Source organism: Monodelphis domestica, chromosome 5 (assembly GCF_027887165.1).
Source record: "Monodelphis domestica isolate mMonDom1 chromosome 5, mMonDom1.pri, whole genome shotgun sequence".
Classification (NCBI taxonomy): domain Eukaryota; kingdom Metazoa; phylum Chordata; class Mammalia; order Didelphimorphia; family Didelphidae; genus Monodelphis; species Monodelphis domestica.
This window is the reverse complement of record NC_077231.1, coordinates 113004102-113029808: the sequence shown is the minus strand read 5'-3', so window position 1 is coordinate 113029808 and position 25707 is coordinate 113004102. Positions and strand designations below refer to the sequence as shown.

General features: G+C 41.4%; 1 protein-coding gene across 5 annotated transcripts in view; it reads left to right on the top strand.

The window, feature by feature from the left end:
• Nucleotides 1-25694, top strand: part of DDX11 (DEAD/H-box helicase 11) — a 71277-nt gene extending 45583 nt beyond the window's left edge. For 4 of the 5 annotated variants that reach the window (XM_007503774.3, XM_056799108.1, XM_016425956.2 and 1 more), the window contains exons 7-27: nt 1569-1676; nt 1958-2078; nt 4223-4428; nt 5951-6103; nt 9184-9230; nt 9613-9692; nt 10444-10488; nt 10599-10666; nt 18361-18399; nt 18737-18851; nt 18972-19106; nt 20400-20512; nt 20919-20991; nt 21337-21440; nt 22585-22734; nt 23041-23109; nt 23335-23435; nt 23822-23906; nt 24328-24391; nt 24599-24753; nt 24854-25694. In XM_007503774.3, coding sequence (XP_007503836.2) covers nt 1569-1676; nt 1958-2078; nt 4223-4428; nt 5951-6103; nt 9184-9230; nt 9613-9692; nt 10444-10488; nt 10599-10666; nt 18361-18399; nt 18737-18851; nt 18972-19106; nt 20400-20512; nt 20919-20991; nt 21337-21440; nt 22585-22734; nt 23041-23109; nt 23335-23435; nt 23822-23906; nt 24328-24391; nt 24599-24753; nt 24854-24883 — 2061 coding nt within the window. In that variant the 3' untranslated portion in view covers nt 24884-25694. The remainder of the gene's footprint in view (nt 1-1568; nt 1677-1957; nt 2079-4222; nt 4429-5950; nt 6104-9183; nt 9231-9612; nt 9693-10443; nt 10489-10598; nt 10667-18360; nt 18400-18736; nt 18852-18971; nt 19107-20399; nt 20513-20918; nt 20992-21336; nt 21441-22584; nt 22735-23040; nt 23110-23334; nt 23436-23821; nt 23907-24327; nt 24392-24598; nt 24754-24853) is intronic. The other variant, XM_007503776.3, reaches the window with a different exon arrangement.
• Nucleotides 25695-25707: the final 13 nt, after the last annotated feature.

The following is a 25707-nucleotide window of genomic DNA, read 5'->3' as shown; positions in this document are numbered from 1 at the left end:
GTTTGCACATTCTCTTTTATTTTAGCCTCATATTTTTCCTGTGTTTTCCTGTGTTTTATCTTCAGATTTTTGCATAATTTCTTGTATTTTAGCTTTAGCTTTTTTTTATGTTAGCATCTCTTAATACAGTACTGAGGAGTACAAAAATGACATTACCTTATAACATAAAAAATTGGAGGTATCCTGAATTCCTCAGTGTTCCTAATTCTTTCAACTGCCATGTAAATGTCTAAGAATGTAGTATTTATTTTTATATATAATTTTTGTAATTATTTTCCTAGCTGGCTTCACAAAACACGTAGGGAGCAGGACAAGGCCTAAACTCTCTCCAGGTCTCCCTCACTCCTAATTAAGAGTAATCCAGGCAGTATTGTTAGTGAAGGTTGCCTAAAGTTGTTTGTTCCCTGAGGGAAAGGAAAATAGCTTTCCCTGTCCTGCCGCTTTTTGGTTTAAAAAAAAACAAAACAAAACAGCTGTGTTTAATTCAAATTAAGGAGAAACATGAGAAATAAAAATGTTTTCTACTCACCCGATCTCGCTGCTGTGTTTCAAACTGTTTAAAAGACTGATTTGAGTAAGTAATAAAGAAAGAAAAGAGATTTCACAGAAATTTGAGGGTCCTGGTTGATTTGTTTGATTTTCTTCCTTTCTCTTCTTTTAATTAGGTAGGCCAAAAGTTTGCTATTTCTTTTTTTGTTTGTCTTTTTAAAAAGATAAGTTTTAAATTTTATTTATTAATACCGTAGCCTTTTTGGCTTCCAGTTTATATTTATTTCTTCACTTTTTAAGATTTTTTTTGTGCTTAGTCTATATGTTGATTTTTATAATTTTAAAAATTAAATATTTAGTTGAGTAATCCTTTATTTTTTTGATATAAATATATGTTTTCAGATATATCCTCGGAGAACTTCTTTAATTGTGACTATCTAAAGTCTCAGAGATTTTGTTTTCCAATGTCCTTATTATTCTCCTACATGTAGTTATTGTTCTTGATCTTTTTTCTTTGATCCATTCATATCAATATTCATTTAGGTCTGTATCTTTTACTTGTGTTCCCTAGTATCAATGACTATTTTTATTATGTCTGTAAGAGTTATGTCTAATGGTTTTACCTTTTAAAATTCATTTTAGATTTCTTTTGGGGCTGAAGGCTGAATTTAGGGAAATTTTGTTTTTTCTCATTAAAAATGACTGAGAATGGTATATAGACTTTTTGCCCAAGGTTTGTATAGAATTATAGGAGCATAGATTTAGAGTTATATGGGCCTTTAAAAGTCAGCTAATTAAAACCCCTCACATTACAGATGAAAAAATTGAGACCCTGAGAGGTCAGATATCTGTCCAGGGTCATTTAGTATTAAGTGGCAGAATAGATATTCAAGCCTAGTCTTCCAGCTCTTCAACCATTGCTCTTTCCATGGCATCCTGCACCTCCATTGTGAGTGAGCTTTTTCCTTTTTAATTCCTTCATGTCACCAGGCTTTCTGGTTTGACTGTGTTTAATTTTTGGAAAATCTACTTGAGATGCCATAGTCAACTCTTTGAAATTCTTCTTTCTCTTCAACCAGATTTATTATTGCAGCCGAACACACTCTCAGCTGACTCAGTTTGTGCACGAGGTACAGAAGAGTCCCTTTGGTAAAGAGACACGGCTCATCTCCCTGGGCTCCCGGCAGGTAGGTGAGGGATGGGCCCTGGGCATTGCTGCTTGACCTCTGACCAGTAATCTCTGTCATAGATTCTCATTGGTCACCCAGTTCATCGCAGGAATGTGGAGCATTAGGACTTAAGCTTTTGGGAGAAGTTATAGGAAATAGAAGAATCAGCATCTGGTATTTTCAGACCCTTTCCTAGATTCCCAGTGAGGCTTGCTGGTTTGAGAATCTTCTGTTCAGTCTTTTCTGCCAAAGTAGATACAAGTCCAGACGTGTTGCTTACCTTTCCTTTTGTCTTGTAGAACCTTTGTGTGAATGAAGAAGTAAAGCGCTTGGGCTCAGTCCACCTCATCAATGACCGCTGTCTGGAGATGCAGAAAAACAAGCATGGTAGCTCTTCCTGTGACCTAGGGGATAAGACAGGTTATAGATACAGTACTTTGCAACCCTTATAATGCTATGATTGAAGCTAGGAAAAAAGGGAGAGATAAGCAGAGGATTGAGGGAGTAAAGAAAAAGGGTCAGAGAGTAGCAGCCCTTCTCCTACAGAGGTCATCCCTGGGTATCATTAAATGTTCTTTCTAGGAAAATGTCTTGCCTTCTGGTTGGGTCCATGTCAGTCATTCAGGCTCACAGTATGTCAAGTACTATTCTAAGAGCTAGAGATTCAAAGAAATAAAAAATCCTCAGAACCCAATAGTCTTTCAAGAAATTCAAATTTCTAATGGAAGGAGATGGCATGTAAAAAAACAAACTAGACCCATACACAATAAATACAAAGTAGCTATAAATTCCTCTAGAAGTGGAGATTATTAGCAGCCAGGGGGAATTGGGAAAGTCCTCTTGCTGAGAGTGTGGTTTGAATTGAGAGCAGAGGTGAGGGGACAGAACATTCCAGACATGGGGAAAAGCAGAGCAAAGGTAGGACAGGAGAGGTGGCTTATTTGAGAGGCCTGCTTGAGGAACTTCAGGCAGGCCAGTGTTGCTGGATTGTAAAATATGTAGAGGAGAATAAAGGAAGGAACCAGTTACAATATCTTTAAATGTCCAATAGGACATTGTATTTGATTGGGTAGGTAATAGGGAACCCTGAAGCCCTTTGAGCAGGGGGTGAAATGGTCAGACTTGACTTTAGGAAAGAGTCAACATGGCAGCTGAGTGGATAATGGCTTGGAGGGAGGAAAGATTCAGCACAGGGAGGTAGCCCAGGTGAGAGAGGATGATGAGGGCTGAAGTAGACATACATGAGAGATGTAAAGAAAGAAATGATAAGATTTGACTGTGGATTGGATATGGAGTGAGTAAAGATAAAGACTACCTTGGTGACTGGGAGGATAATGGTGCCCTCAGGAGTAGTAAGATAATTCCAGAAGGGAAAGAGTTTTGGGAAAAAAAGAGTTCTCTTTTAACCATGTTGAGTTTGAGATACTTATGAGCCTTGGAAATGTGTCATTCACTCATCATAAGAGACCAGGGCTAGGAGATAGACATCTAAGAATCATTTGCCTAGAGATGATCATTTTACTCATAGATGCTGATAGGATCACCAAATGAGATAGTGTAGATTAAAAAGAGAATGGGGCACAGGACAAAACCTTGGGGAACATTCGTGTTTGGAAGGCATGAAGTGAAGAAACTGTATACTGATCAGACAGCTAGGAGAATGAGGGAACAGTCATGAAAGCCTTGAGGAGAGAGTGTCCAGGAGAAAAGTGTCAGCAGTTTCACACTGCATTGAAGTCCAGGAGGATGAGGACTGAGAAAAAGACCTTTGGATTCAGCAGTTCAGAGATCAGCCTTGGAGAAGAGGGTTGTTTCAACTGAGTGATGAGATGGGAAGCCAGAGTACTGAGGGTTTAGAAGAGAATGGAAGGAGAGGACATGGAGGCACTGATGAAGACAGCTTTTTCCAAGAGTTTATCCACAAATAGGGGAAAGAAAGATTCATTAAGGTTCAAAATAAGACAGATTTTTGGAACCAACAAATGTAAGAATTTGTTTGGCTCAATCATGCATACTTGTTAAAAGGGGGTTTTTCCTTTTTTTCTTCTCTAAGGGCAGCAGAAAGGAAGAGGTGGGAAGAGGTTAGGTAACAGAAAACAAAGAAGGGAGGGAAGGTCATTGTGGTATCTTAAAAACAAATGCAGAGATAGCTTTGGAAGCTCCTGGTTGAGCTTAAAAAGCAAGGCACAGATTGGAGATCCACAGTTTTCTTTTTTTTTAACAATTCTCTTTTTCTGTTTTCCTATATATATGGAAATGCTTATTTTGTTTGGTGTTTATTAAGTTCAGAATAAAAGTAAAAGCATATTTTCAACAAAAAAAATGCTTTAAGTTCATCATGGAATTGGGTTGCTACACCATTTGAATGGCCTTAAAATATTGACTATTGTTAGCAGGGGCTTTTCCCTGAGGCCAGAGACCTCTCAGAGCTGTGAGGTCGCCTCAAGCCCAGCTTGGGAAGTGGTTCTAGATCCCCCATAGAAGAGTCCTGCTATGGCCTTGTTTAAGCTTGGTGTTCCACTTCTTTGCCTTTGATACCCTTCTTGTTTTGTTGGCCTGTTCAGAGAAGAAAAATAAAGAGGAAGAAAAGGCAAAGAAAAGGAAGCTGGAGAATAGAATGTCCTGCCCCTTCTACAATTATGAGCAGATGCAGTTTCTTCGTGATGAGGTTCTCATGGAAGTGAAAGACATTGAGCAGCTGGTGGTCCTAGGGAAGGAGGCTCGAGCCTGCCCTTATTATGGAAGCCGATTTGCCATTCCTTCAGCCCAGGTGAGTATTTCCTGAGGAGGAGAAGACTCACAAGGCTCCTTTCCCTACCAGATCACAAGAGAGCCCTGCAGCATTGGGCTTGCCTTCCCCTTTAATTCTCAGTAACTTCTTGTTTTTCAGCATCTTTGTCATATGCTTTTTAAAAAATTAAAATAAAAAAAAAACCATGTCCTTCTGTCTTAGAATCAATACTGTTTATTAGTTCTAGGACAGAAGAGCAGTAAAGGCTAGGCAATGGGGGTTAAGTGACATACCCAGTGACACAGCTATGAAGTATCTGAGGTCAGATTTGAACCCAGGACCTTCCATCTCTAGGCCAGGCTCTCAATCCACTGAGGTACCTAGCCGTTCCCTCACATGCCTTATGGGTTAGGAGTTTTCATGATTGAGAAAAATTTTAAAAACAGATTGATATAAATATTACAAACATAAATTAGACTTACATACTTCCCTATATGCCCATTTTTCCACTATCTTGATGAAAATTAAGTTTATTATGTAATCATCCAGAATCATGCCTTTTGATTGTTACAAACAGTAGCCATCAGCCCCCAAAACAAAAGCCTCAAACATATCCTGAACATAAGACTAAAATAAATGTAGTTTAAAAAGCAGTTTCATGCCAGTACATTTTATGAATTATCTTTTGTACATTAAATATGAGGGTTGAAGCTTTTCCCCTATTTCCTAGTGTTCATTGTTCTACAACTTGCATTTATTTCTAATATGAAAACCATTTTTATTTTCAAAATCCATCCATGTCTATCATGTAGTTTAATAACATATATGAATCAGGTAAGGTAAATCAAATTTACATTTTACATATGCATAAACCTAAGCTACATGTGTATCAGCTGGCAGTCATAAACAAATTGATGGATACTACAAAAATCTCATGAACCCCCCACACAATCTTTTTCCTATGATCTTGATTGCCGAATGGTGCACTTCATTGCTAGATGTGCCTCCAAATTTGAAGTGATTTCTGATCTCCTCGTTGAGGGCCCATACAATAATCTCTAGATCTTCATTGTTACAAGGGAGCCCAAGAGTTTCTTGTGAAGAAGGCAGTATTTCTAAACTAATAATATTTTTTAAAGAATAATGATTAAAAATCTGTTTTGTGGGCATACTTAGAAATGTTTTTTCCAAGCATCAGTACTACCTTCTCATTTTGTCTTCATAATAATCCCTGATAGGAGAGGTTATTATTGTTCCTCATTTTACATGTTAGGAAATCTAAGCACAGAAAGTTTAAGTGGTTTTGCTAATGTTTCATGGCACAGCATGGTAGAACCAAGAGTAAAATAGCCCTTTTGTTCCTTGGGTTCACTCATTTTCTACTGTTAGATGACCAGAGCTTTTATCTCTAATAGGCTCAGTGATAGGCACCTAGTTACATTCCAATCAGGAAAAAAAAAGTGGTTCATTCACCTACTAACCTATTTGCTGAGGGATTTTATAGGCAAAGAGTTTGCATTGGAGGGATTAATCCCACAGCTTGGCCCTCTCTCCCCCACAGCTGGTGGTCCTCCCCTACCAGATGCTGCTGCATGCAGCGACTCGTCAGGCTGCTGGCATCAAGCTCCAAGGACAGGTGGTGATCATTGACGAAGCCCACAACTTGATTGACACCATCACCAGCATCCATAGTGCTGAGGTTAGCGGGCTCCAGGTGAGTTGGCGAGTGGCGGGGCCAGAAGGCTGTGTGCCTCTCTAGAAGTCTGGGGAGAGCAGGAGGCAGTCATTGGGCAGAAGGAGAGGTGTGCTCTCTTCCCACATAGTGTAGCTATTTCGAATAAAAGAGTATCATTATCCTCACTCAAGGGTTAAGTTCTTTGACCTTTTCAAAGCCATGCTGTAACTCAGAGAAATATTAGAGTGGTTGGGTCTGGGGATATGACTGGGGTGAAATGTCCCTTTTCCTTGTTTCTCCTCTACTGCCTATTACCAGTTTGACCCAGTGTAACTCTAGGGAGCTCTAAATTCTTCCCAACAACACAGGGAATGTTACATGATCGCTGGCAGAAATGTCTTGTTTCCCCTGGGTTTAAGGGAAGACTGTAGAGGGGATCAGCCTGGGAGCTGCCTTCTTCAGCTTATGCAGTACATCCTGGTGGTGACATTGGACCTTAGGAAAAACATTGTTTATGGCATGATGCTTAATGCTCCTTAGGTTCAAGCTAGTGTTCAGGCTCATTCCCAGAACCAGAAATCTTTTAACTCTTTTGTGCACAGCTTTCTATTTCCTGTGACTAAGAAGCTTCCTAATAAATCCAATACCAGATACTTAAGAAAAAAGAGCACATGTCTTCAGGCTAGGATATGGACCTTGTTAGGACTGCCACACTTTTTCCTGAATAGGCATAAGTTATCAGGTAGTGCTGCTGTTCTCTTGGCTCCCAGATTCTGGATTTTGCTGCTAATTCAACAAGAATTAAGTTCCTACTATGTACAAAACACTGTCCTGGGTGCTAGATAATGTGATAAAGAATGAACAGTCTGCAAAAAACTGAGAGGTGCAAACCATTCATTCTTCATCACAATAGATACTAAGACTAAACAAAACAAAAAATCCCTACATCAAGAAGCTTATATTTTGTTGGGAACACACAACATGTAAATAGATAAGCAGGTTCATAGTGATAAAGAGAATATGAGAAAGTAAGGGTCTTTGTTGGATCTCAAGTAGATGGTCCTTTGATTTAGGACTAAACAAGTGGAGGAGGGTACAGGGAAACATTCATTTATTAAGCATTTACTATGTGCCAAGCACTTTTAAAATATTCTTTCATTTTATCCTTAGAACTCTGGGAAGTATATGCTATTGTTACCCCTATTTTATGGTTGAGGAAACAGGCAAATTAAGTGACTTACTTGCCCAGGATCACATAGATAGTAAATGTTTAAGGCCCTATTGGAGATAGGGTCTTTCTGGCTCCAGTCCCGGTGTTCTCTCTCTACAGTGTCCCCTACTTCAAACCGGGGGCTTTCTTTGAAGATGCTTCTCTCCAAGGTCTCTGACTTGGTGATCTCATCAGGGCCCTGTTACAGACAAAAGAGTGGTTGCCATAAACTGTGACCACGAAAATATGGGTTCAAGATTTTGAATTGCCAAAACTGTAAAGATATTTTTAGTGTCTCGAATTAAATCAAAAATAAGAGAGAAAACGAAGTCAGTCTTTAATCACTCACCACAAGATTGTCCCAAGCAAAACTCTAGTGTTCAGAGAGACCCTCCAGTTCAGCTCCTGAACTCAACTGATCAGAACTCCCCCTGAACTGGTTCAGATAGCTCCTTTTAAAGAGAAATTTCTCTTGTGTCACCTCCCCTAAATTTTCACATCTACCAATCACAGTAGATATTTTCCAAAGGACTGACTATTCTTAATTCACATCTTGTTATCACTTTCTCTGGGTAGACTAAAACTTCTGAGTATTTCACATCTCTTTGCTAAGCTTGCCCTTTTAGTGATTAATTTGACCTTCATAGGTACTTAGCACCCTTTTGTATTAGATCTAAAAATAGACCTAGCTTAAGGGTTTTTGCCTCACTTTAAGTATGAGTTAAGTACCTTTTCATTGTTCAGTAAGGAGTTTTACAACTTTAACTTCCCCTAAAGGTATGCCTAAATATGGGTGGTGTAAGGTTAAGTTCTCAATACATTCCTGACCAAGTACCTGCATTGTTTAAATGGGGAATAACCTAACCAAATGTTCTAAGGTAGAGTCTGAGAAGTTTTAAGATTCACAGCCCCTGGGTTCAGTTTCATCTCCATGCAATGAATCCTATGCCCTGTCCCCTTGTCTCTTTTTTCATTGCCATCTCTAGATCACCAGCTGCCTATTAGTCACTTTGAATTTGATGTTTTGGAGGCATCTTTCACTCAGCATGTCTAAAACATAACTTGTTAGCTTTCTTCTAAAACCTCTTTCAGACTTCCCTCTTACCCTTTAGGGTACCACTCTCCCTTCAGTCACTCCATTTACCCATTTGGTTGAAAACATTTTGTAACTTTTTCTTTTGACATCTCTCCTGTATCACAGACACCACCTTAGTTTAAGCTCTCACCACCTTTTGCCTGGACCATTGAAATAATCTAATTGGACTCCTTGCCCCAGACTGCTCTGTATGCCAGTCCATCTCTACCCATTTATCAGAGCCATTTTCCTACCCTGCAGGTCTGACTGACATGCCACTCAGTAAGCTCCCCATTACTTCTAGAATCAAATATAAAGTCATTTGTTTGACTTTAAAGCTCTTTACAACCTGAGCCCTTCCTGTTTTTCCAGTCTACCACACACATTCTGTGATTTAGCTTCTCTGCAGATGCTCACAAATCACTCCCCAGTCCCCTTCTTCCCTGGCTTCCCCCATGACTGGAATGTTCTCCCTCTTCCCTTCTGCCTTAGGGTCCCCACTGGCCTTCTACCTCCCCCCCAAAGGCCTTCCCCCTTAGACTACTTTCTGTCTGCCTTGTCCATATTTTTATATGTACCTATTTATGTGCTCCTTAAGGGCAGGAATGTTCTGCTTTTTCACCAGCACTTAACAGTGCCCAACACAGTGGCAGATAGTAAACCTCATAAACGCTTGATGATGGATTTAGCCTACACTGTGTCTATGCCTTGTGTTTCTCTTTCCCTGGCTGCCCTAGGAAATGTTATTTTTCTCTGAATGCTGCCTCAGCCCAAGGCAACTCACTCAAGGCCCCTGTCCTTCTTTCACAGTCATTTTTTTTTGTTCACTTCCAGCTCTGCCAGGCTCACTCCCAGCTGTCCCAGTACATGGAGCGATACAGGTGAGCTTCCTCTGGGGGTAAAAATGGAGATGATACAAAGATTCAGGCTTCTTCTAAGTCTTAGCCATTCCAATTTGAAAGACTTAAACATATTTCCTCTCATGTTGCCCTAGAGCAGAACCTTTACTGAACTGATAATAGCATGTGTCCTATCACAGGCCTGTACTTAATTGGGTCCTGTGGTTCACCCTATTAAGCAGCAAACCAATGAAATCTTTAGATGTGGTCAGCTTTTCCCTTGGCAGTGCTCTCCAGTGAGTTGTTCTCTAGTCGGTTATAAAGTTTTCAGTCAAAAAGAATTTGCTGAAGAGCCAGAGCTCATCAGCTGAGGATGTTGGTGTATTATTTGAAGAGCACTTGATATTCATTGGCTCTTTTCTAGGAAACTTTTGAAGGCCAAGAACCTGATGTACATCAAACAGATCCTGTATTTGCTGGAGAAATTTGTGACTGTCCTAGGTGGTAAGAGAAGTTCTAGCCTCATCCAATTCACTAAACTTCTAAGCCAGCTGTTCCCCTTTTTTTCTTATTTATTGATCATGCTGTGCCCCCTCATGTAGGCCACTTAATGCTTGAGACAATCAGGTTAGACTCCTGGGTGGTATTGACTTTCTAATTGCCTCGTTTGGCCCTAGGGTGTTTGTTAGTTTTTCTTGTCCCTTTGTAAACTAAGATTATCTCACTTCTCTTCTTGTTTCAAAGAAATAAGGAAAGCACTAAAAAGAAAACTTCTACCTCACTCTTTCTAAAACTTTATTCTAACAAAAACAACCTGAGTTTCCCCCAAATGAAATTAATTTACCACTTTCACTCTCCTCTCCATTCACTACCCTCCTTCCTAAAGAGAGCTCCTTGCCAGGAATTGGTCCTTATATAGACCAATCTCACGCCCCTAAGTAAGGGGGCGTGATCTCTCCCTAGCACGAGATTGGTCCATTCCAGACCAATCCCACACTAGGAAGTAGGAGGGACCCCTAAGCCACACTGGGCGGATGTAAGTACCCCCCCCCCAACCCCCTCTCCCCCCCAGTCCACAATATTTTAAAACTCACAGGAATGTTGTAAAAAGATGAACTCAAATAATCTCTGAGTTCCTTTAGGGAACGTGTGTGCATGTACATGCTCCCTCCCATATTGCCATTGAGCATTTGGGTAAGTTGGAGCAGTCTAGAGTAGGGATCATGTTATGGCTTGATTTTTTTTTCTCCCCCAGGAAATGTGAAACAGAATCCCAACACTCAGAACCTCTTTCAGACAGGTAAGAAAAGCATACTTAGCTGAATGAGGCCTGAGGAGGATTTTGAAACCTGGAAACTCAGATCTGCAGAACTCAGAAATACTAGGAGTCTTCATTTTCTTTTTTCTTAGGGACTGAGCTGAAGACCATCAATGACTTCCTGTTTCAGAGCCAGATTGACAATATCAACCTATTTAAGGTAGAAGTTATGTGTGCCAGGTGTGCCCACCTGTAGAATTTCTATGATCTTATGGAAGCTCTACTCATTTAGAAAGCTTTGATCAGTCTTCTAATACACAAATACATCATTGTCTTTAATCCTCTGGAAAAGAATCTATTCTGAAAAAGTTTGAGATCTAGTTGGGAAGACAACACAATCATGCTTAAAATGGATTTAGAACACTTAAAAGCAGCATATCAGTAAATATAAAATATGTGAACTGAAGATATATAAATACAGTAAATGTACAAAGCCAACAGTATATAAAAGCATGATTATAGCTAGCTGAGATAAACCAGGAGAGGCAATCTTTTGTGTTGAGAGTCATGGAACTCCTAGGTTTTCACTGCTTTAGTCACTTCATCTGTCTTACAGCACTTTCCTTCAACTAAACCCTGGGCTTCATGGCATAGCAGCAAATTAAGTATTAGTAAGAACCAAATCCTAATTCATTACTGAATTGGATCAGAATGCTGGAGGTCTTGTCTACCATTCCTTTTTCTGCCTTAACTCAAATGAATCCACTTCCCTTCTGTGTTCCTTTTTGCCTCAGATTTCCTCTTATTCAGCCCCCTTATTTATACCTTGCTGTTGGACATTTCCACCTAGATTGTGCCTCAAATGCAGTATGTTTAAAACCAAATTTGATTTTCTTCCCTAATCACTTATCATCCTCATTTCCCCATTTCTGCTTTTTCCTTTTCTTATCTAGGTTGAAACCTCATAGTTATCTTTGTCTTCTCTTTTCTTTTCTGTAGATCTCAGCTGTTGAGACCTGTCCATTATAGAGAGAATTCTTATGGATTAGACTAGATGATTTTTGAGGTCTCGTCTGATGCTGAGATTTCATAACTGTACTTCCTAGACAATGTCTTGAAATTTTTCCTTAGAAAAGGAAATCTTATACCAACTTAGTCCATCCCAGTTCAGGCTTTTGTTAGCTACAAATGCCAAATTTATTTTACTATATACTTAATATTTAAAATAAGCTACATTTAATTGAAAATTGACTGAAATAAAGGATAATTTTTTACACTAATTTCTTTTTTTTTTATGTCATAGGTGTTTCTATTTATCAGTTCTTTCTCTGGAGGTGGACATTCATGGTTTTTCAAACAATTTTTGTTGCTGTATATAATCTTGATTATGTTCTTTTTGTTCTTCAAAATTTTATGTAGATCTTTTCAGATTTTTAAAAAAAATCAACCTGCATGTCATTTCTTACCTTGCAATATAGTATTCCATCGTAAACATATGTCATAACTCATCCAGCCATTCCCTTTTGATAGGCATCCCCTCAATTTCCAATGCTTTGTGTTGAGGAGCTGGCCTGAAGCCCTCACACGAAAGGAAAGATAGAAGGTTGACCTTGGGGGAAAGGGGCTGAAGCCAAGGGGATGGATAAAAAGGAGGCAGACACCCACACAATATTTATAATAATCGAGCTGCACAGATCAAGCTCCAGCTACCTAACTTTCACAAGGACATGAAACAGTTAGGTAACTTTAAATCAACACAGGGGAGTAAGCAATGAGTATAGAGATTAGCTGAGAGAAAAGCCACCATCCCTTAGAGCGAGGGCTCTAATCAGGGACCACTCTGGCTAGAGGGTAGGAGATTAAGAAAGAGGTGTTTCACAGAAATAAAGGAAATTCCATGAGAAAGCTGTTCTTGACCAGAGGCCAAGCTCCAGGAAAGAGAGACAGTTGAGAGGTGATAAGGGCTTGCTTTCTGTGCTCATATTTATTGGCATTGAGATGCAAATGTACGTAATACATATTAATGAATACACAGTGGATTGCCATGGGTTCAGTTGCAAATTACTACATGGCAGAGGCTGGATGGTCTCAGCCAGGTGAGCACAAAACCTGAGTTCGGCCTAAACCTTAGGAATGCTGGGATCAAAGGTCAATACCTTTCTTGCCATGCGCAGGACTGAGCATGGGCTTTCCTAAGACAATCCTTACAGATTATTTCCCTTGTGCATACACAGGTGTGGACTGTTACACTTTGCCACCACAAAGAGAGTTGCAGTAAATATTTTAGAACATGTAGAGTCTTTCTTTTTCCTTGATCACCTTGGAAAACAGACCTAACAGTGGTATTGCTGGGTTAGGAAGTACATATGATTTTATAACTCTTAGGGCATAATTCCAGTCTGTTTTCCCAAATGGTTGAATCACTTCACAGTTTCACCAAAAGTGTGTTAGTGTCTCCATTTTTCCACATTCCCTCCAACATTTCTCATTTTTCCCTTTTCACTTATTTGATAGATGTGAGATGGTATCTTAGAGTTGTTTTGATTTATATTTCTCTAAACAGTAATGACTTAGAGTATTTTTTTCATATTGTATATATGTATTTTTAGAGTATTTTTTTCACATTATATATAGCTTTGACTTCTTCTCCAAAAACTGTTTATTATGTTTTACTCATTTACCAGTTGGAAAATAACTCATATTCTTACACACTTGACAAAATTCTGTGTATATTTGAGACATAAGACCTCTATTCAAGAAACTACTTATAAAATTTTCCCCCAATTTTCTGCTTTCTAATCTTATCTACATTATTTTTATTTGTTCAAAACCTTTTTTAGTTTAAGATAATCAATATTATCCATTTGGGGGGCAGCTGGGTGGCTCAGTGGATTGAGAGTCAGACCTAGAGCCAGGAGGTCCTAGGTTCAAATTTGGTCTCAGCCACTTCCCAGCTGTGTGACCTTGGGCAAGTCACTTAACCCCCATTACCTAGCCCATACCACTCTTCTGCCTTGGAGCCAGTACACAGTATTGACTTCAAGACAGAAGGTAAGGGTTTAAAAAAACCCAAAAAAACAAAACATTATCCATTTTAAATTTCCCATTCATTCATAAATTCTTCTCCCTATCCATAAATCTGATTGGTAATATGTTCTCTCTTCTGATTTACTTATATCTCATTTTATGTCTAGGTCTTGTATCTATTTTTATGTTATTTGGAAAATGGTGTAAGATATTGGTCTGTACCTAGTGCCAGACTGCTTTCTAGTTTTCTCAACAATTTTTACCAAATAGTGAATTCTTATCCCAAAAGTTTAGATCTTTACTTTTGTCAAATACAAATTTACTGTATAATCTTTTACTACTACTGTTATGTCTGTTCTGTTCCACTGATCAACCTTTCTATTTCTTAGCCAGTACCAGGTAGTTTTGATAATTTCCTTTGATATTCTTAACCTTTTAACCTTTTGTTTTTCCAAATGAATTTTGTTATTTTTTCCATCTCAATAAATTTTTTTTTTGTTAATTTAATTGGGAAGGCATTGAATAAATAGTTTATGTATGGTTATTTTTATTAGACTACTTTTTTTTTTTTTTACTTTCTGTCTCAGTAACAGTCCCAAGATAGGAGGACAGGGGCTAGGTAAACAATTAAGTGACTTGCCCAAGGTTACACAGCTAGGAAGTGTCAGGCTAGATTTGAACCCAGGTCCTCCTGACTTTAGGCCTGGTGCTTTATCCTTTCTGCTACCTAGTTGCCCCAGAGATGGTTCTTGCTAAGGCAAATGCCTTTTCATGTAAAATTAATCTCATTCGATCTTGTTTTCTCCAGCAGATTGCCCCACCTGCCCCCTTGCTTATCCTCACTGTCTAAAATCATCTGCAATCTCCAACTGCATGAATGCTTCCTTACTGTCTTACAAATGTGTTCATTTCTCCCCATCTTAAAACCCTCACATAATTCATCCGTTTTTGTTAGTTATTGCCTCCATTCTCCTTTTTGTGACTAAACTTGAGAAATTTGTCTATAGTTGTTGTCTCTATTTCCTTTCATTTTATTAACTCTCTACAGTTAGCCATCCAACCTCATTATCCAACTGAACCTACTCTCTCCCAAAAGTTGTCATCATCTCTTAATTGCCAAATACAATAGCCGTTTTAAAAAACCATTACCTTTTGTCTTAGGATTGATACTAAAGCCTCCTGTGCAGGCTGGCACAGCTAGGAAATATCTGAGACCAGATTTGAAGCCAGGACCCCCCATCCTAGGCCTGGCTTTCAATCCACTCAGCCACCCTGCTGCCCTCTTAACAGCTTTCTCTTAGTACTCCTCCTTCCTTGACTTCTCCTTTAATACTGTTGGTGACACTATTTTTTCTTGATGTGCATTTTGTTTCTCTGACACTACCAGATCTCCCACTTACCTGATTGTTCTTTGTCCAGGTCCCATCTTCTAATGGTGGATGTCTCCCAAAGCTCTGTTCTTGACCCTCTTCTCTCTACATACTATTTAACTTGGGGGTCTCATTAGTTCCCTTGGATTCAGTTACATCTGAGCTGAGGATTCTTACATTAACCTCTCTGGCCCTAGCTTCCCTCCTGACCTCATCCCCAACCACCTTTTGGTCATCTCACACTAGATGTTCATAGACATTTGTGGAAAGGGAATTCCCCTCCCTTTGTTTTGATGTCATCAATCAGGGACCTGGAGATCGTTTACCATTGAGATGTGCAGGGATAGACGGACCCTCAGAGAAAGGAAGTTGAAACCAAGGAGTCGGGAAACTGATCCCACAAGTACTCCCCACCCCCCTGCAGTGCCAGGCAAATTGAGGAACTATGATTAGTTCCTGAGATGTGACCTGGGAGAGCTAGTGAATGGAGAAAACTGCTTATAAAGATAAGACCAAAGGGCTGATCATAGACTCTTGCACTCTTCTAGCTGGAGAATGGAACCTGAGGGAACCCCTGTTGGTGGTGAGCTTCATTCCTTCAGAACAACACATTGGTTGGTAGGCTAGGCAACTCTCTGCCTCTTTCCTACATTTCCCTCTCTTTACTCCCACTGCTTTGCTGTAATAAAGCTACTAAAGCTACTACCAGCCTCATAATTTAATTTTAACTATTACACATCCTAAAGCCAACCGGTCTACACCTAAATTTGTGATTTTTCCTCAACTCCTTTTCTGCCAAACTTTTGTATTATCATGGATGGTTCCATAACCCTTCCAGTCCCTTGAGCTTCAACGTTGCCCAAATGCTTTACTCTTTCCTCTCCATATACAATCAATGGCCAAGTTCTGTCGATCCTCCCTTTGTAACATTTCTTGTATGTGTCCCAGATGTGACTCTCATGCTTGGACTGCTGCCATCTCAGACTGGTGGTTCTCCCTTCCTCAAATATCTCCAGTCTGTCTTCCCTTCAGCTGTCAAACTTGCCTGACCAGGCCATTTATCTATTTAGTAAACTCTAGTAACCCCCCACCCCCTGTCCCCTCCAAGCTCAAATATAAAATCCTCTGTTTGGCATTCAGCCTTTCATAATCTGTCTCCTTCCTTTCTTTCCAGGCTTCCCATATACTCTAATCCAGTGCCATTTGCATCTTTGTTGTTCCTCAGACAAGATACTAGCATCTCCTGACTTGGCACATTTGCACTGGTTTTCCCCCATGCAGGACATTCTCTTCCTTTTCTTCTTTTATCTCCTGCCCTTCTTGAGTTTCTTTATTTCAGCCAAAGTCCCCCCTTCTGCAAGAAGCCTTTCCTAGGGGCAGCAGCTAGGTGACTCAGTGGAGTTAGGCCTGGAGATGGGAGATCCTGGGTTTAAATCTCACTTCAGACACTTCCTGGCTGTGTGACCCTGGGCAAGTCACTTAACCCCTCATTGCCTAGCCCTTATCACTCTTCTGCCTTGGAACCAATATATAGTATTGATTCTAAGATAGAAGGGAAAAGTAAAAAAAAAACAACAGGCTTTCTTAGACTTCCTGACTTGTTAGTGTATGTACCCTTTGTTGATTATCTCCATTCTATCCATGTGTCTTGTTCATAAATATTTGTTTTTGTGTTGTCTCCCCTATTAGCTTGTGAGCTTCTTAAGAGCAGAGACTGCCTTTTGCCCTTTTTGCCTCTCTTTGCATCCCCAGCACTTAGCACAGCATCTGGCTCATACCTGGAGCTCAGTAAAAGCTTTTAGATGAACTGATAGTACAGCTATCCCTGCTTCACGTTTCTGTGTTTGTCCTATATGCACTGTATGATTTATCATCCTAAAATATGCTTCATTTGATCAAAAGCCTCAAGTGGTCTACTATTAGCTGCCAGCAAAGTTCATCCTCCACATCTTGGCTTGTAGGATCTGTTGCTTCCAGCCTTATCCTGGGCTGACTTCATTCTGTATGCCTTATATGCTGGTTAAGCTCAGCTACTTACCTAATGTTTTTATCATATCTGGTCCTTTTGCAATAGAGAGTTAGTCTGGTGGTAAAAAGAGAGAGAAAGAATGGAGACCTCCCCTCTTAAGGCAGAGTACAGGGGAGACCGCTGCTGTTTAACTTGGCCAAGGGAGAGGAGAGGGGGAGTGAGTAGTTCCCTCCTTCAGCCTCCCCTCAGCTATGGCTGCTCACCCAAACTGCCTCTTGACTTCCCTCTAATACTCTGATATGTAGAGATTCCCTCCTCAGAGAGAGAGAAGCTACTCTCCTTCTCACGCTAGAACTGTTTCCCTACTCAGTTGGGGAAGACGACAAACTTAATTCTAACCGAACAATTGGGGATAACACAGGGAAATAGCTGCAGGAAGGGTTTGTGAGGAAAGTGGGAAAAAGGCATCCCTATTCTAGCTACCCTTACCTCCCTCCTCAAGTTGGGGAACCCAGGCCTTGGCAGCCTTAGGCCCCTGAGAGATTCAGGCTTGGATGGCCCTGCTCTTGGCCCCACTGGGTACAGTTCAGCTGTCTCAGGATTGAGAGAGCTCACTGCCTCTCCCACAGAATCTCCTGCTCTCTAAAGATTCCAGAATCTCTCCTGGGGCCCCTCCCCAATTGTGTCTGAGGCTCCAGCAATTTCCCAGACTGTAACTCCAGTTCTTGGGTTTGGAATGTCTATCACACTTTCCAGAAGTAGTTCTTTCTGTTTGCACTGTTGTGGCCTTCATTATGACTTATCCTAATTCTCCAACACATCCTTCAAGGCCCAATTCTAAAGCTTTTTCTTTCAAGTACTCTTTTCTGAACCCTCTGGGAAGTGACCTCTTCCTTCTGCAGAGCTCTTTATAACGCTTTGTACCATTTGTGGCATGTAACAGTGTTCTACCTTGTGTGAGTTATTGATGTACTTTTATGCCTAAGGTCAGTGCCTTGCAGTGGGGAGGTACATAATATTTACTGAATTAAGATAAGGAAGAAAATGGGGGTGGGGGCTGTTAAGGTGTGGGGGAGATGGGTGTTAGATCATAAACAGCAAAGAGACAGGAGTAGTCTCTGTATGTGTAAAATCCACCTGCCAGGCATAGTAAATTCTAGAATTGTGTTGAAGAGTCAGGGTTAACACCTTCATTTAAACTTAGTATGTGTAGAACCATAGGTACCCTCCTTTATAGAGAAGGGAAAGGGTATGTGTATGTGGCTTGGGGGTTTGGTGTGAGAAGTGAAATGCCTCTAATCAATTTGGTGATTTGGGAACTCCTTACCCAGGTCTTTCCTTTTTATTTCTTCAGTCATTTGGCTATTTTACTACTAGAGTAGGCAGAAGGGAACCCATTTTATCATTTGTCAGTGACACTGGGAACATTTTGACATGAAAGGTTAAACTCTGGCTGAAAGAAAACTTTTAGATTCTTGGGGATGTCAGCAGTCTGTGCTACTCTGCTATCCCTCACTAGTACTGACAACTAGTTCCTTGTTTCTGCAGGTACAGCGGTATTTTGAGAAAAGCATGGTCAGCCGAAAGGTAAACATTTTCTCCTCATATTTTCCCATTTAGATGGGCCTTATTGACCAGGTACAAGGAAAGGATATCCACTTCGTTGACTAATTAGTATCTGGTGGGTCCTTTGGAAATGCAGTTTGGAACTGCCTCCAGTCAGAAGACTTTACTAGAAGTAGCTCTCCATCTTGCTCCCTCCCCCACTGAACGCTATTGTACTTGGAGTCATAAGGCCCAGGTTTGAGCCCTGGTTCTGCCACATACTGTTGTGTAAGGTCTTATACAGTGCACTAAATCTTCCTGACTACCAGTTTTTTGATCTGTAAAATGGGGATAATATTTGCAATTTGCCCCAATATAGCTATTTGGGTTCACCAAGGAATATGGTGGTGTGTCCATCCTTTCACCTTCTAAAGAACAATCCAGGTTGGCTGGTTTCCAACACTTCTTGGAGAGCCTTCAGCCTGGGACTGGAGGTGAGTCAGGGAAGTCTGGGAAGGAGCCAGGTTCCAAATCCTAGGGGAGAAAAAATGGTTAATAGCTTCAGGACACTTTTTTATTCTTCCCCTTTAGACACCTTCCTTTCTATTCTGCAGCAGCTCCATCATCTCCTTCCAGAGAGGACGAGAGCAGACCCCCAGAGTTTGGCTCTCCATTGATGCAGATTGAAAGTTTCCTTGCTGCTCTCACCACTGCCAATCAGGATGGAAGAGTAATTGTGCACAGACATGGTAATTCTGCCTCCTATCCCAGGCCCCTTGCAGCTAGACTCACTCTCTGAGCACATGAATAGCAATTCCCATTTTTCTTCCCTTCAGTTATTTGGAGGCAGTAAAGAGGCAAAGTCAGTTTTGTGTTTTCCCCAGGCACTAGAAGTTATACAGTGGGACCTTGACACAGGAGCACCTTAACTCATGAGCAATTTGAGATATGAGCAGTCACAATCTGGATTTTTTGCTTTAAGTCACGAGCAGATATTTGAATTACAAGCTTCCGCCACCCTCCATGAGATAGCCTGCTGATTGTTGGGTTTCACAAGTTACTGAGGCTGTCTTGTTTAATTCAGTGTTTATCTAGCCATGAAGGCATTTGTATTGAATTGCTTTTGCTTGACGTTGATGACCTCGTGAGAAGCACAGAGGAGGAATTGAATGAGTTACAGCAGCAGCAGCATATGGAGTTTTTGCAGGAAATTAGTGGGGAGGAGCCTGAGGTGGATGAGGTAATCAGTACAAGTGAGATTAAGGAAATGTTCAGGATTTGGGAAAAAATTAAACAAGTTTACTGAACAGACACACCCAGAAAAAGTTGCAACAGGTCGTGCACTGGAGCTGTATAATGACACTTGTTTCATACATTATTGAAACATTCTGAAAGGGAGGAAGAAACAAAACTTCCATGGAAAGGTTTTTTGGGGCCAGAATGGATTAATTGCATTTCCATTAATTTAAATGGGGAAATTTGATTGGACACATGAGCAAATTGAGTTACAAGCTTGGCCATGGAATGAATTAAGTTCATGTGTCAAGGTACCACTGTACCTAAAAGGCAGGCTTTGTGTTCAAGAAGAGAGGAAATAATATTTGAAGGGGCTAACTGAATGAACGTTTTCAGGTCAATGTCAGTTTTTTCACCTTGAAAAATGTAAATGAAGCCTGGAAGAAAAGTTGTTAAAAACCATGGGATCCTAAAAAAGGGTGGTGGTTCCTAGGACCATAGGTCTCCAAGGGGGCTGGAGAGCTAGTTCAGCCCCATTGTGAGGAAACCTTCAGTGAGGAAATGGAGGCCTGGGGAAGTTAAGTGACTTGCTCAAGGTCACAAAGGTAGTAAATGTAGGAGGTAGGATTAGAACTCAGAGTTGGCATCATTTCCCCATGTGCCCTAATGTACATCTGCACACGCTATGATGGGGAAAGTATCTGCTATGCCCTGTGTCCTAGCTTTATTGCTGTAGTCAAGGTAGGTGTCTGCAGACCTGGAGGCTTTCTGTTCTCACGGAGCTGCCTCCTATCTCCTTTCTTTAGGTAGCCTCAGTCAGAGCAGTCTGCGGTTTCTCCTCCTGAATCCCTCAGTGCACTTTGCCCAGGTGGTGAAGGAATGTCGGGCAGTGATCATTGCAGGGGGCACCATGCAGCCGGTGAGGACTTCTCATGTGTCGTTCACTCTAATGGCCCACCAGGCGGCCGTGCTTCCCTGCCCAGGGTCCCCCTCCTCATGCCTGCCTCCTGTGCGTGCCTCAGCATCTCTGGAGCCTGGCTTTGTCCTGGAGAAATCAGCCATCTCTCTGCTTCCTCCACTCTTGTGCCTGTACTCCCCATGCTCTTCTAAAGTTCAAATTTTGGGTCTTCACTAGCCCAGTGACTTTGGGTAATGCTCTGGACCCTTTCCTCATCTGTGAAATGCCAGGGCTGAACTAGTTGCAACTCCAGATGCACATTTCTGCTTCCCTCCCATTGCCATTCCACACATCTCGGCCTCCTACTGCTGTCTTTCTCTTGTCCTCAGGTTTCCCACTGACTCTTTGTATCTTGATTTTTATTTAGGTGGCTGATTTTCGGGAACAGTTGCTAGAATGTGCGGGGGTAGGAACAGAGCGTGTGGTCGAGTTTTCCTGTGGTGAGTTCATGTCCATGATGAGGTGTACCGGGGCCTTTACTCATGGGTCCAGACTTCACATTCTGGAACTGTGTCGTTTGAGGGTGCTGGGCTCAAGGTCCTTGATTGCCTCCTCTTTGACCTTAACTGTGTACTATTTCCCAGACTGGCTTTCATAGTCATTCAGGACCCTGACTGGACACAGGTGACTTTCTCCCAGTTATGCACTTGATGTGCCTCTTCCCTACTTGTGTTTTTCTAGTTCATAGATTGGCTACTCCTTTAGAGAAGACAGATCTGTTTCCCCTTTTGTCATCCTAGACCACCTTCATCTTCATCTCAGTCTTTGTTTCTGGTTTTCAACAGGCCATGTAATCCCACCAGACAATATTCTACCCATTGTCCTTTGCAGTGGGCCCTCAAATCAACCTTTGGAATTCATCTATCAGAAGAGAGACCTGCCTCAGTTGGTCAGTAGCAGTTTACTTTGAGAAAGATTATTGTAGAGAGTGGAGTGCATTGGAACCATTTTGACCCAAGAAAAGGGGAGGGAGTGGATAGAGTACCACTATGTGGTACTCAGATTTCAGATATTTCATTGATCCTCACAATAACCCTGCAAGGTAATTACTGTTCTTTGCTTCATTTTACACTTAAAGAAACTAAGGCAAGCAGGAGTTAAGGGCCTTGCCCAGGGTTGCATAGTCTTGTGTCTTAAGACCACATTTGAACTCAGGACTTTTCTGACTCCAGGTTCAGCTCTGTATCTACTGTGCCACATAGCTGCCTCAAAAAGAGGGAGGAGTGTGGGATTTTATCTATCTTTTAGGGTCAGGCATTGAATCTCTCCATTGCTTAAGTAGATTGATATGTATCCAAGTGGGGATATGATGGGAAGGGACTTTTTTCCCCCTCTATCCTATAAAAAAAAGCAACTACTCTAGGGGCAGCTAGGTACCTTAGTAGAGAGCTAGCCCTGCAGAAAGGAAATCCTAGGTTCAAATGTAGCTTCAGACCCTTCCTTGCTGTGTGACCCTGGGCAAGTCACTTAACCCCCAATTGCTTAGCCATTACTATTCTTCTGCCTTGGAACCAGTACACAGTATTGATTTTAAGACAAAAGATAAAGGTTTAAAAAAAAAAGCCATGACTAAAGTCCAAATGTCTCTTTTGGATGAGGCAAATGCCAAAGCTGTCATTCAACCCTACCCTTTCTGGCTCTTTTGCCACCTACTAAAAACTTACCTCTGCCCTTGATAGAGTAAAGTTTACAGGCTATCTGTATCGAATCTCTAGTTTAATTATTACTGCAATGTCTAGAGCAAGGAAAGGTGTCCTGGGAGAAGACTCACCAGCACACTCCAAGCACATTATGTCTTTATCAGCATTTTAAAGTTATTGACATTTTACCATGAACTAAAAAGTACCATTTAGGATCATAATTTGGGCTTTCTGGCCCCAGGATGGCTATCTTCTTCCACACTTCCCCTTACTGATTCCCAGATTTCTCTGGATTTGGTGGTTTTGGTTGGTCTGTTAGAAATCTTGGTGGGACAGTGTCTCATCCAAGCATGGATGATTCTGTTGTGGGGAATCTTTTCTATTCCTTTTCAGATGGATGAAATTGGCCGCATCCTCTGCAACTTGTGCAATGTGGTCCCTGGAGGTGTGGTCTGCTTTTTCCCCTCTTATGATTACCTGCACAAAGTACAAGCACACTGGGCGCAGAGTGGTCTTTTGACTCGTCTGACAGTCAAGAAGAAGGTGAGTCCGTTTTGTAATCTTGCCCCTCCCTCCCTGCCCCAGCCTAGTAAATGGCCTTCCCCAGAGATGCTTGCAAATACCAGACCTCTGCTTTAGGTCTCGGTCAGTGGGTTAGGGATCCTCATCAAGTCTACTCACTCTCCTGTCATTCCTGTCCTTAATTTCCTTGGAAGCATTTCCATAGTCCAAAGGGTCACTGCCCCATATGGGTTCTTTAGGTGTTATTCAGAACACAGGGCTAGGGAACAGGACTGGGAACTCTGATCCCTGAGCCCTCATCTTGGCAGCTTCTACACTTTGTCTCAGATATTTCAAGAGCCCAGCAGAGCAAACCAGGTGGAACAGGTGCTGACTGAATACTCCAAATGCATTAAGGTAAGAGGTGTGGTTGTGAAATTGTGGGGCAAGGTTACGTAGATATGTACAAGTGCCCCATGACAGCTGATCATGGGTAAAGCATCCAAACTCCTTCAGGAAAGGGACTGTGCTGGTATCTACGGTGCCTGGCACATAGTAGACACTGAATGCATGCATGTTGATTGATTTATTGATTGCACCAGTGTCTGAGGAAGCAGCTTTTTGATCTGGGGTATTTTTCAGCGATGCAGTCAAGTGAGAGGTGTGATGACAGGTGCCCTTCTCCTCTCAGTGGTTGGAGGGAAGATGAGTGAAGGGATCAACTTCTCTGATGACTTAGGGCGGTAAGTGTAAGCTCTGGTCCTTCCTTCCTTCCACCCTTGCCCTCCAGCCACGAGAGCTTAAGTCCATGCTGCTGGCAACAAAATCTTTAAGCTCTGTGTCACCAGCTCCCCTTTGCCTAAAATTATCCACCAAGATTGAATGAAGCTGGATAGAAGGGTGAAAGCTGGACTGGGTGTATCTGTGTTGGGAATCAGTCTGGGTAAGATGAGGACAGGTGGCTACTGTAGCAAGTGGGACAGGTTGTTTCCTGGGCTCAGATTCCACCCAACACTTTCTTGCTTTGTAACCAAGTACAAGTCACTTATTTCCCCATCTGTAAGTGGGGATAATGCCTATTGTACAGTGCTTATGAAACCTTAAAGTGCTATGTCAAATCCCTCTGAAGGTGTGTGGTTATGGTGGGCATGCCCTACCCCAACATCAAATCCCTGGAGCTACAAGAGAAGATGGCATACCTGGATCAGACCAGAGTGAGTGTTTTGTTATATTCTTTCCCAAGCTCATTTCCTTCCCAAATTTGCCTTGATTTGGACTGGATAAGGTTATGCCGGCTGTGTAAGTTGGATTGTTCATAGCTCTCAGGTTCAGTGAGGCTCTTGAGAGTTGAGCAAAATTAACGTGAGACAGAGAGTCTGTCATCATTTTCATGGTGCTGCCTTGAAGCTCTGATCAGGAATGGGGATGGTAATAACAGCCCTCTTGGACTCTTTTTTTTGTGTCATAAGATCACATAATATTAGTAGTAGGGGGACACAGTGTATGGATGAACTATTTTGCAGTCTTAGTTATGGGAATATTTTTCTAATGGATGTTGAAGCAAATGGCCTAAGGAATAGAATGATTTCCTTGTTTAAAAACAGTACTGACAGCTCCTCTCCTCTATTTCCCCAGCCCAATAGCCCAGGGAAATCCTTGATCGAAAACCTGTGCATGAAAGCTGTCAACCAGTCTATAGGTGAGCCTGGCATGCATCCTGGATTCCAGGAGTTAGATGGGGGGGTAGGTAATAGAGGAATTTAGCTTTGCTGATTCACCCTCATTTAATATTGGGGTGGTGGTTCAATGATTCATTAGAAACACAGTTGGCTCTGTGATGGACAGATCAGACTGCAGAGCTTGTTGAGTCTTTCCTACTCTGAGCCCTAGCCTTTGCCAAACTCAGGACGGGCCATTCGGCATCGGCAAGACTTTGCAAGCATCCTTCTCCTGGACCAGCGTTATTCCCGTCCATACATCCTAGCCAAATTGCCTGGCTGGATCCGAGACCAGGTGTCAATCAAAGCCACATTTGGCCCAGCCTTTGCTGCTTTGCGGAAGGTAAGTCCTGGCTCTTCCCATCTTCCAAGCCTCTCCTTTACTCCCCAACCTCCCTCATTGGACTGAAAGATTCTCATTTTCTTTTGGTACGTTTTTCCAGTTTCACCGGGAGAAATCTGATCCTTCCTGACAGATGAGCTTCACTCTCTACTACGTGCCTAAGCCTGCTACGTTTGCTGTTACTTCTATAGGAGCTGTGGCTACAAAGACAATAAAATACAGATGGATGAATCTAGCCCCAGCTCCTTTTGTCCTGTCCCCTGGTGGGAGGACTGGAGGAGTCAATTATATGTTAGTGAAAAACACTTGAACAAATTTCTAGGGCCTATATTCAAAGTAGAAGTTAGAAGAAAAGCTGGGATTTGGATTCAAAGACTGTGAATTGATGGTGCAGGTTAGAATGTTGTAGCTTCTGTGTTGCAGCTCAAGACTGAATCTGTTCTCAATGAGATGGAGAAGTTCCAGCAAGAGACTAATATGGGTGAATTGCATTTTAGTAAAAGTTTCAGGTAGTATAAACAGCAGTGAATGGATTTTTTGCACTTGTTAGTGGTAGTTTTCATTTCCCTCACTGCTGCTGTTTCATGAAACACTGTCCAGATCTTACAAGGAGCTGTCCTCAAACAGCTTCTCCTTAAGCATGCCTTTGGGGTATGTCAATCTACCTTTGAGCATTTATCTTCAAAGATTAGCCTTAGTTTTCCTGCATTACCCCCATATTGATTTAGAATCTTGAACCCTAGAGACTACATTTCCCACAATCCTTTCTCCCTTTTCCTGTTTGTGCATCTCCTTGTAGATTGAGATTTTGAGTTTCCTTTTTCCACCCATGCTGGCTATCTGGCTTGTACCAGCATGAAGGGAGTGTTTTTTTCCTTTCTCTGGTTTTAAAAATTTCTCTTTGCTCTAAGTGGATTTTAATAAACAGTATTAAAATAATACTTGGAGTATTGA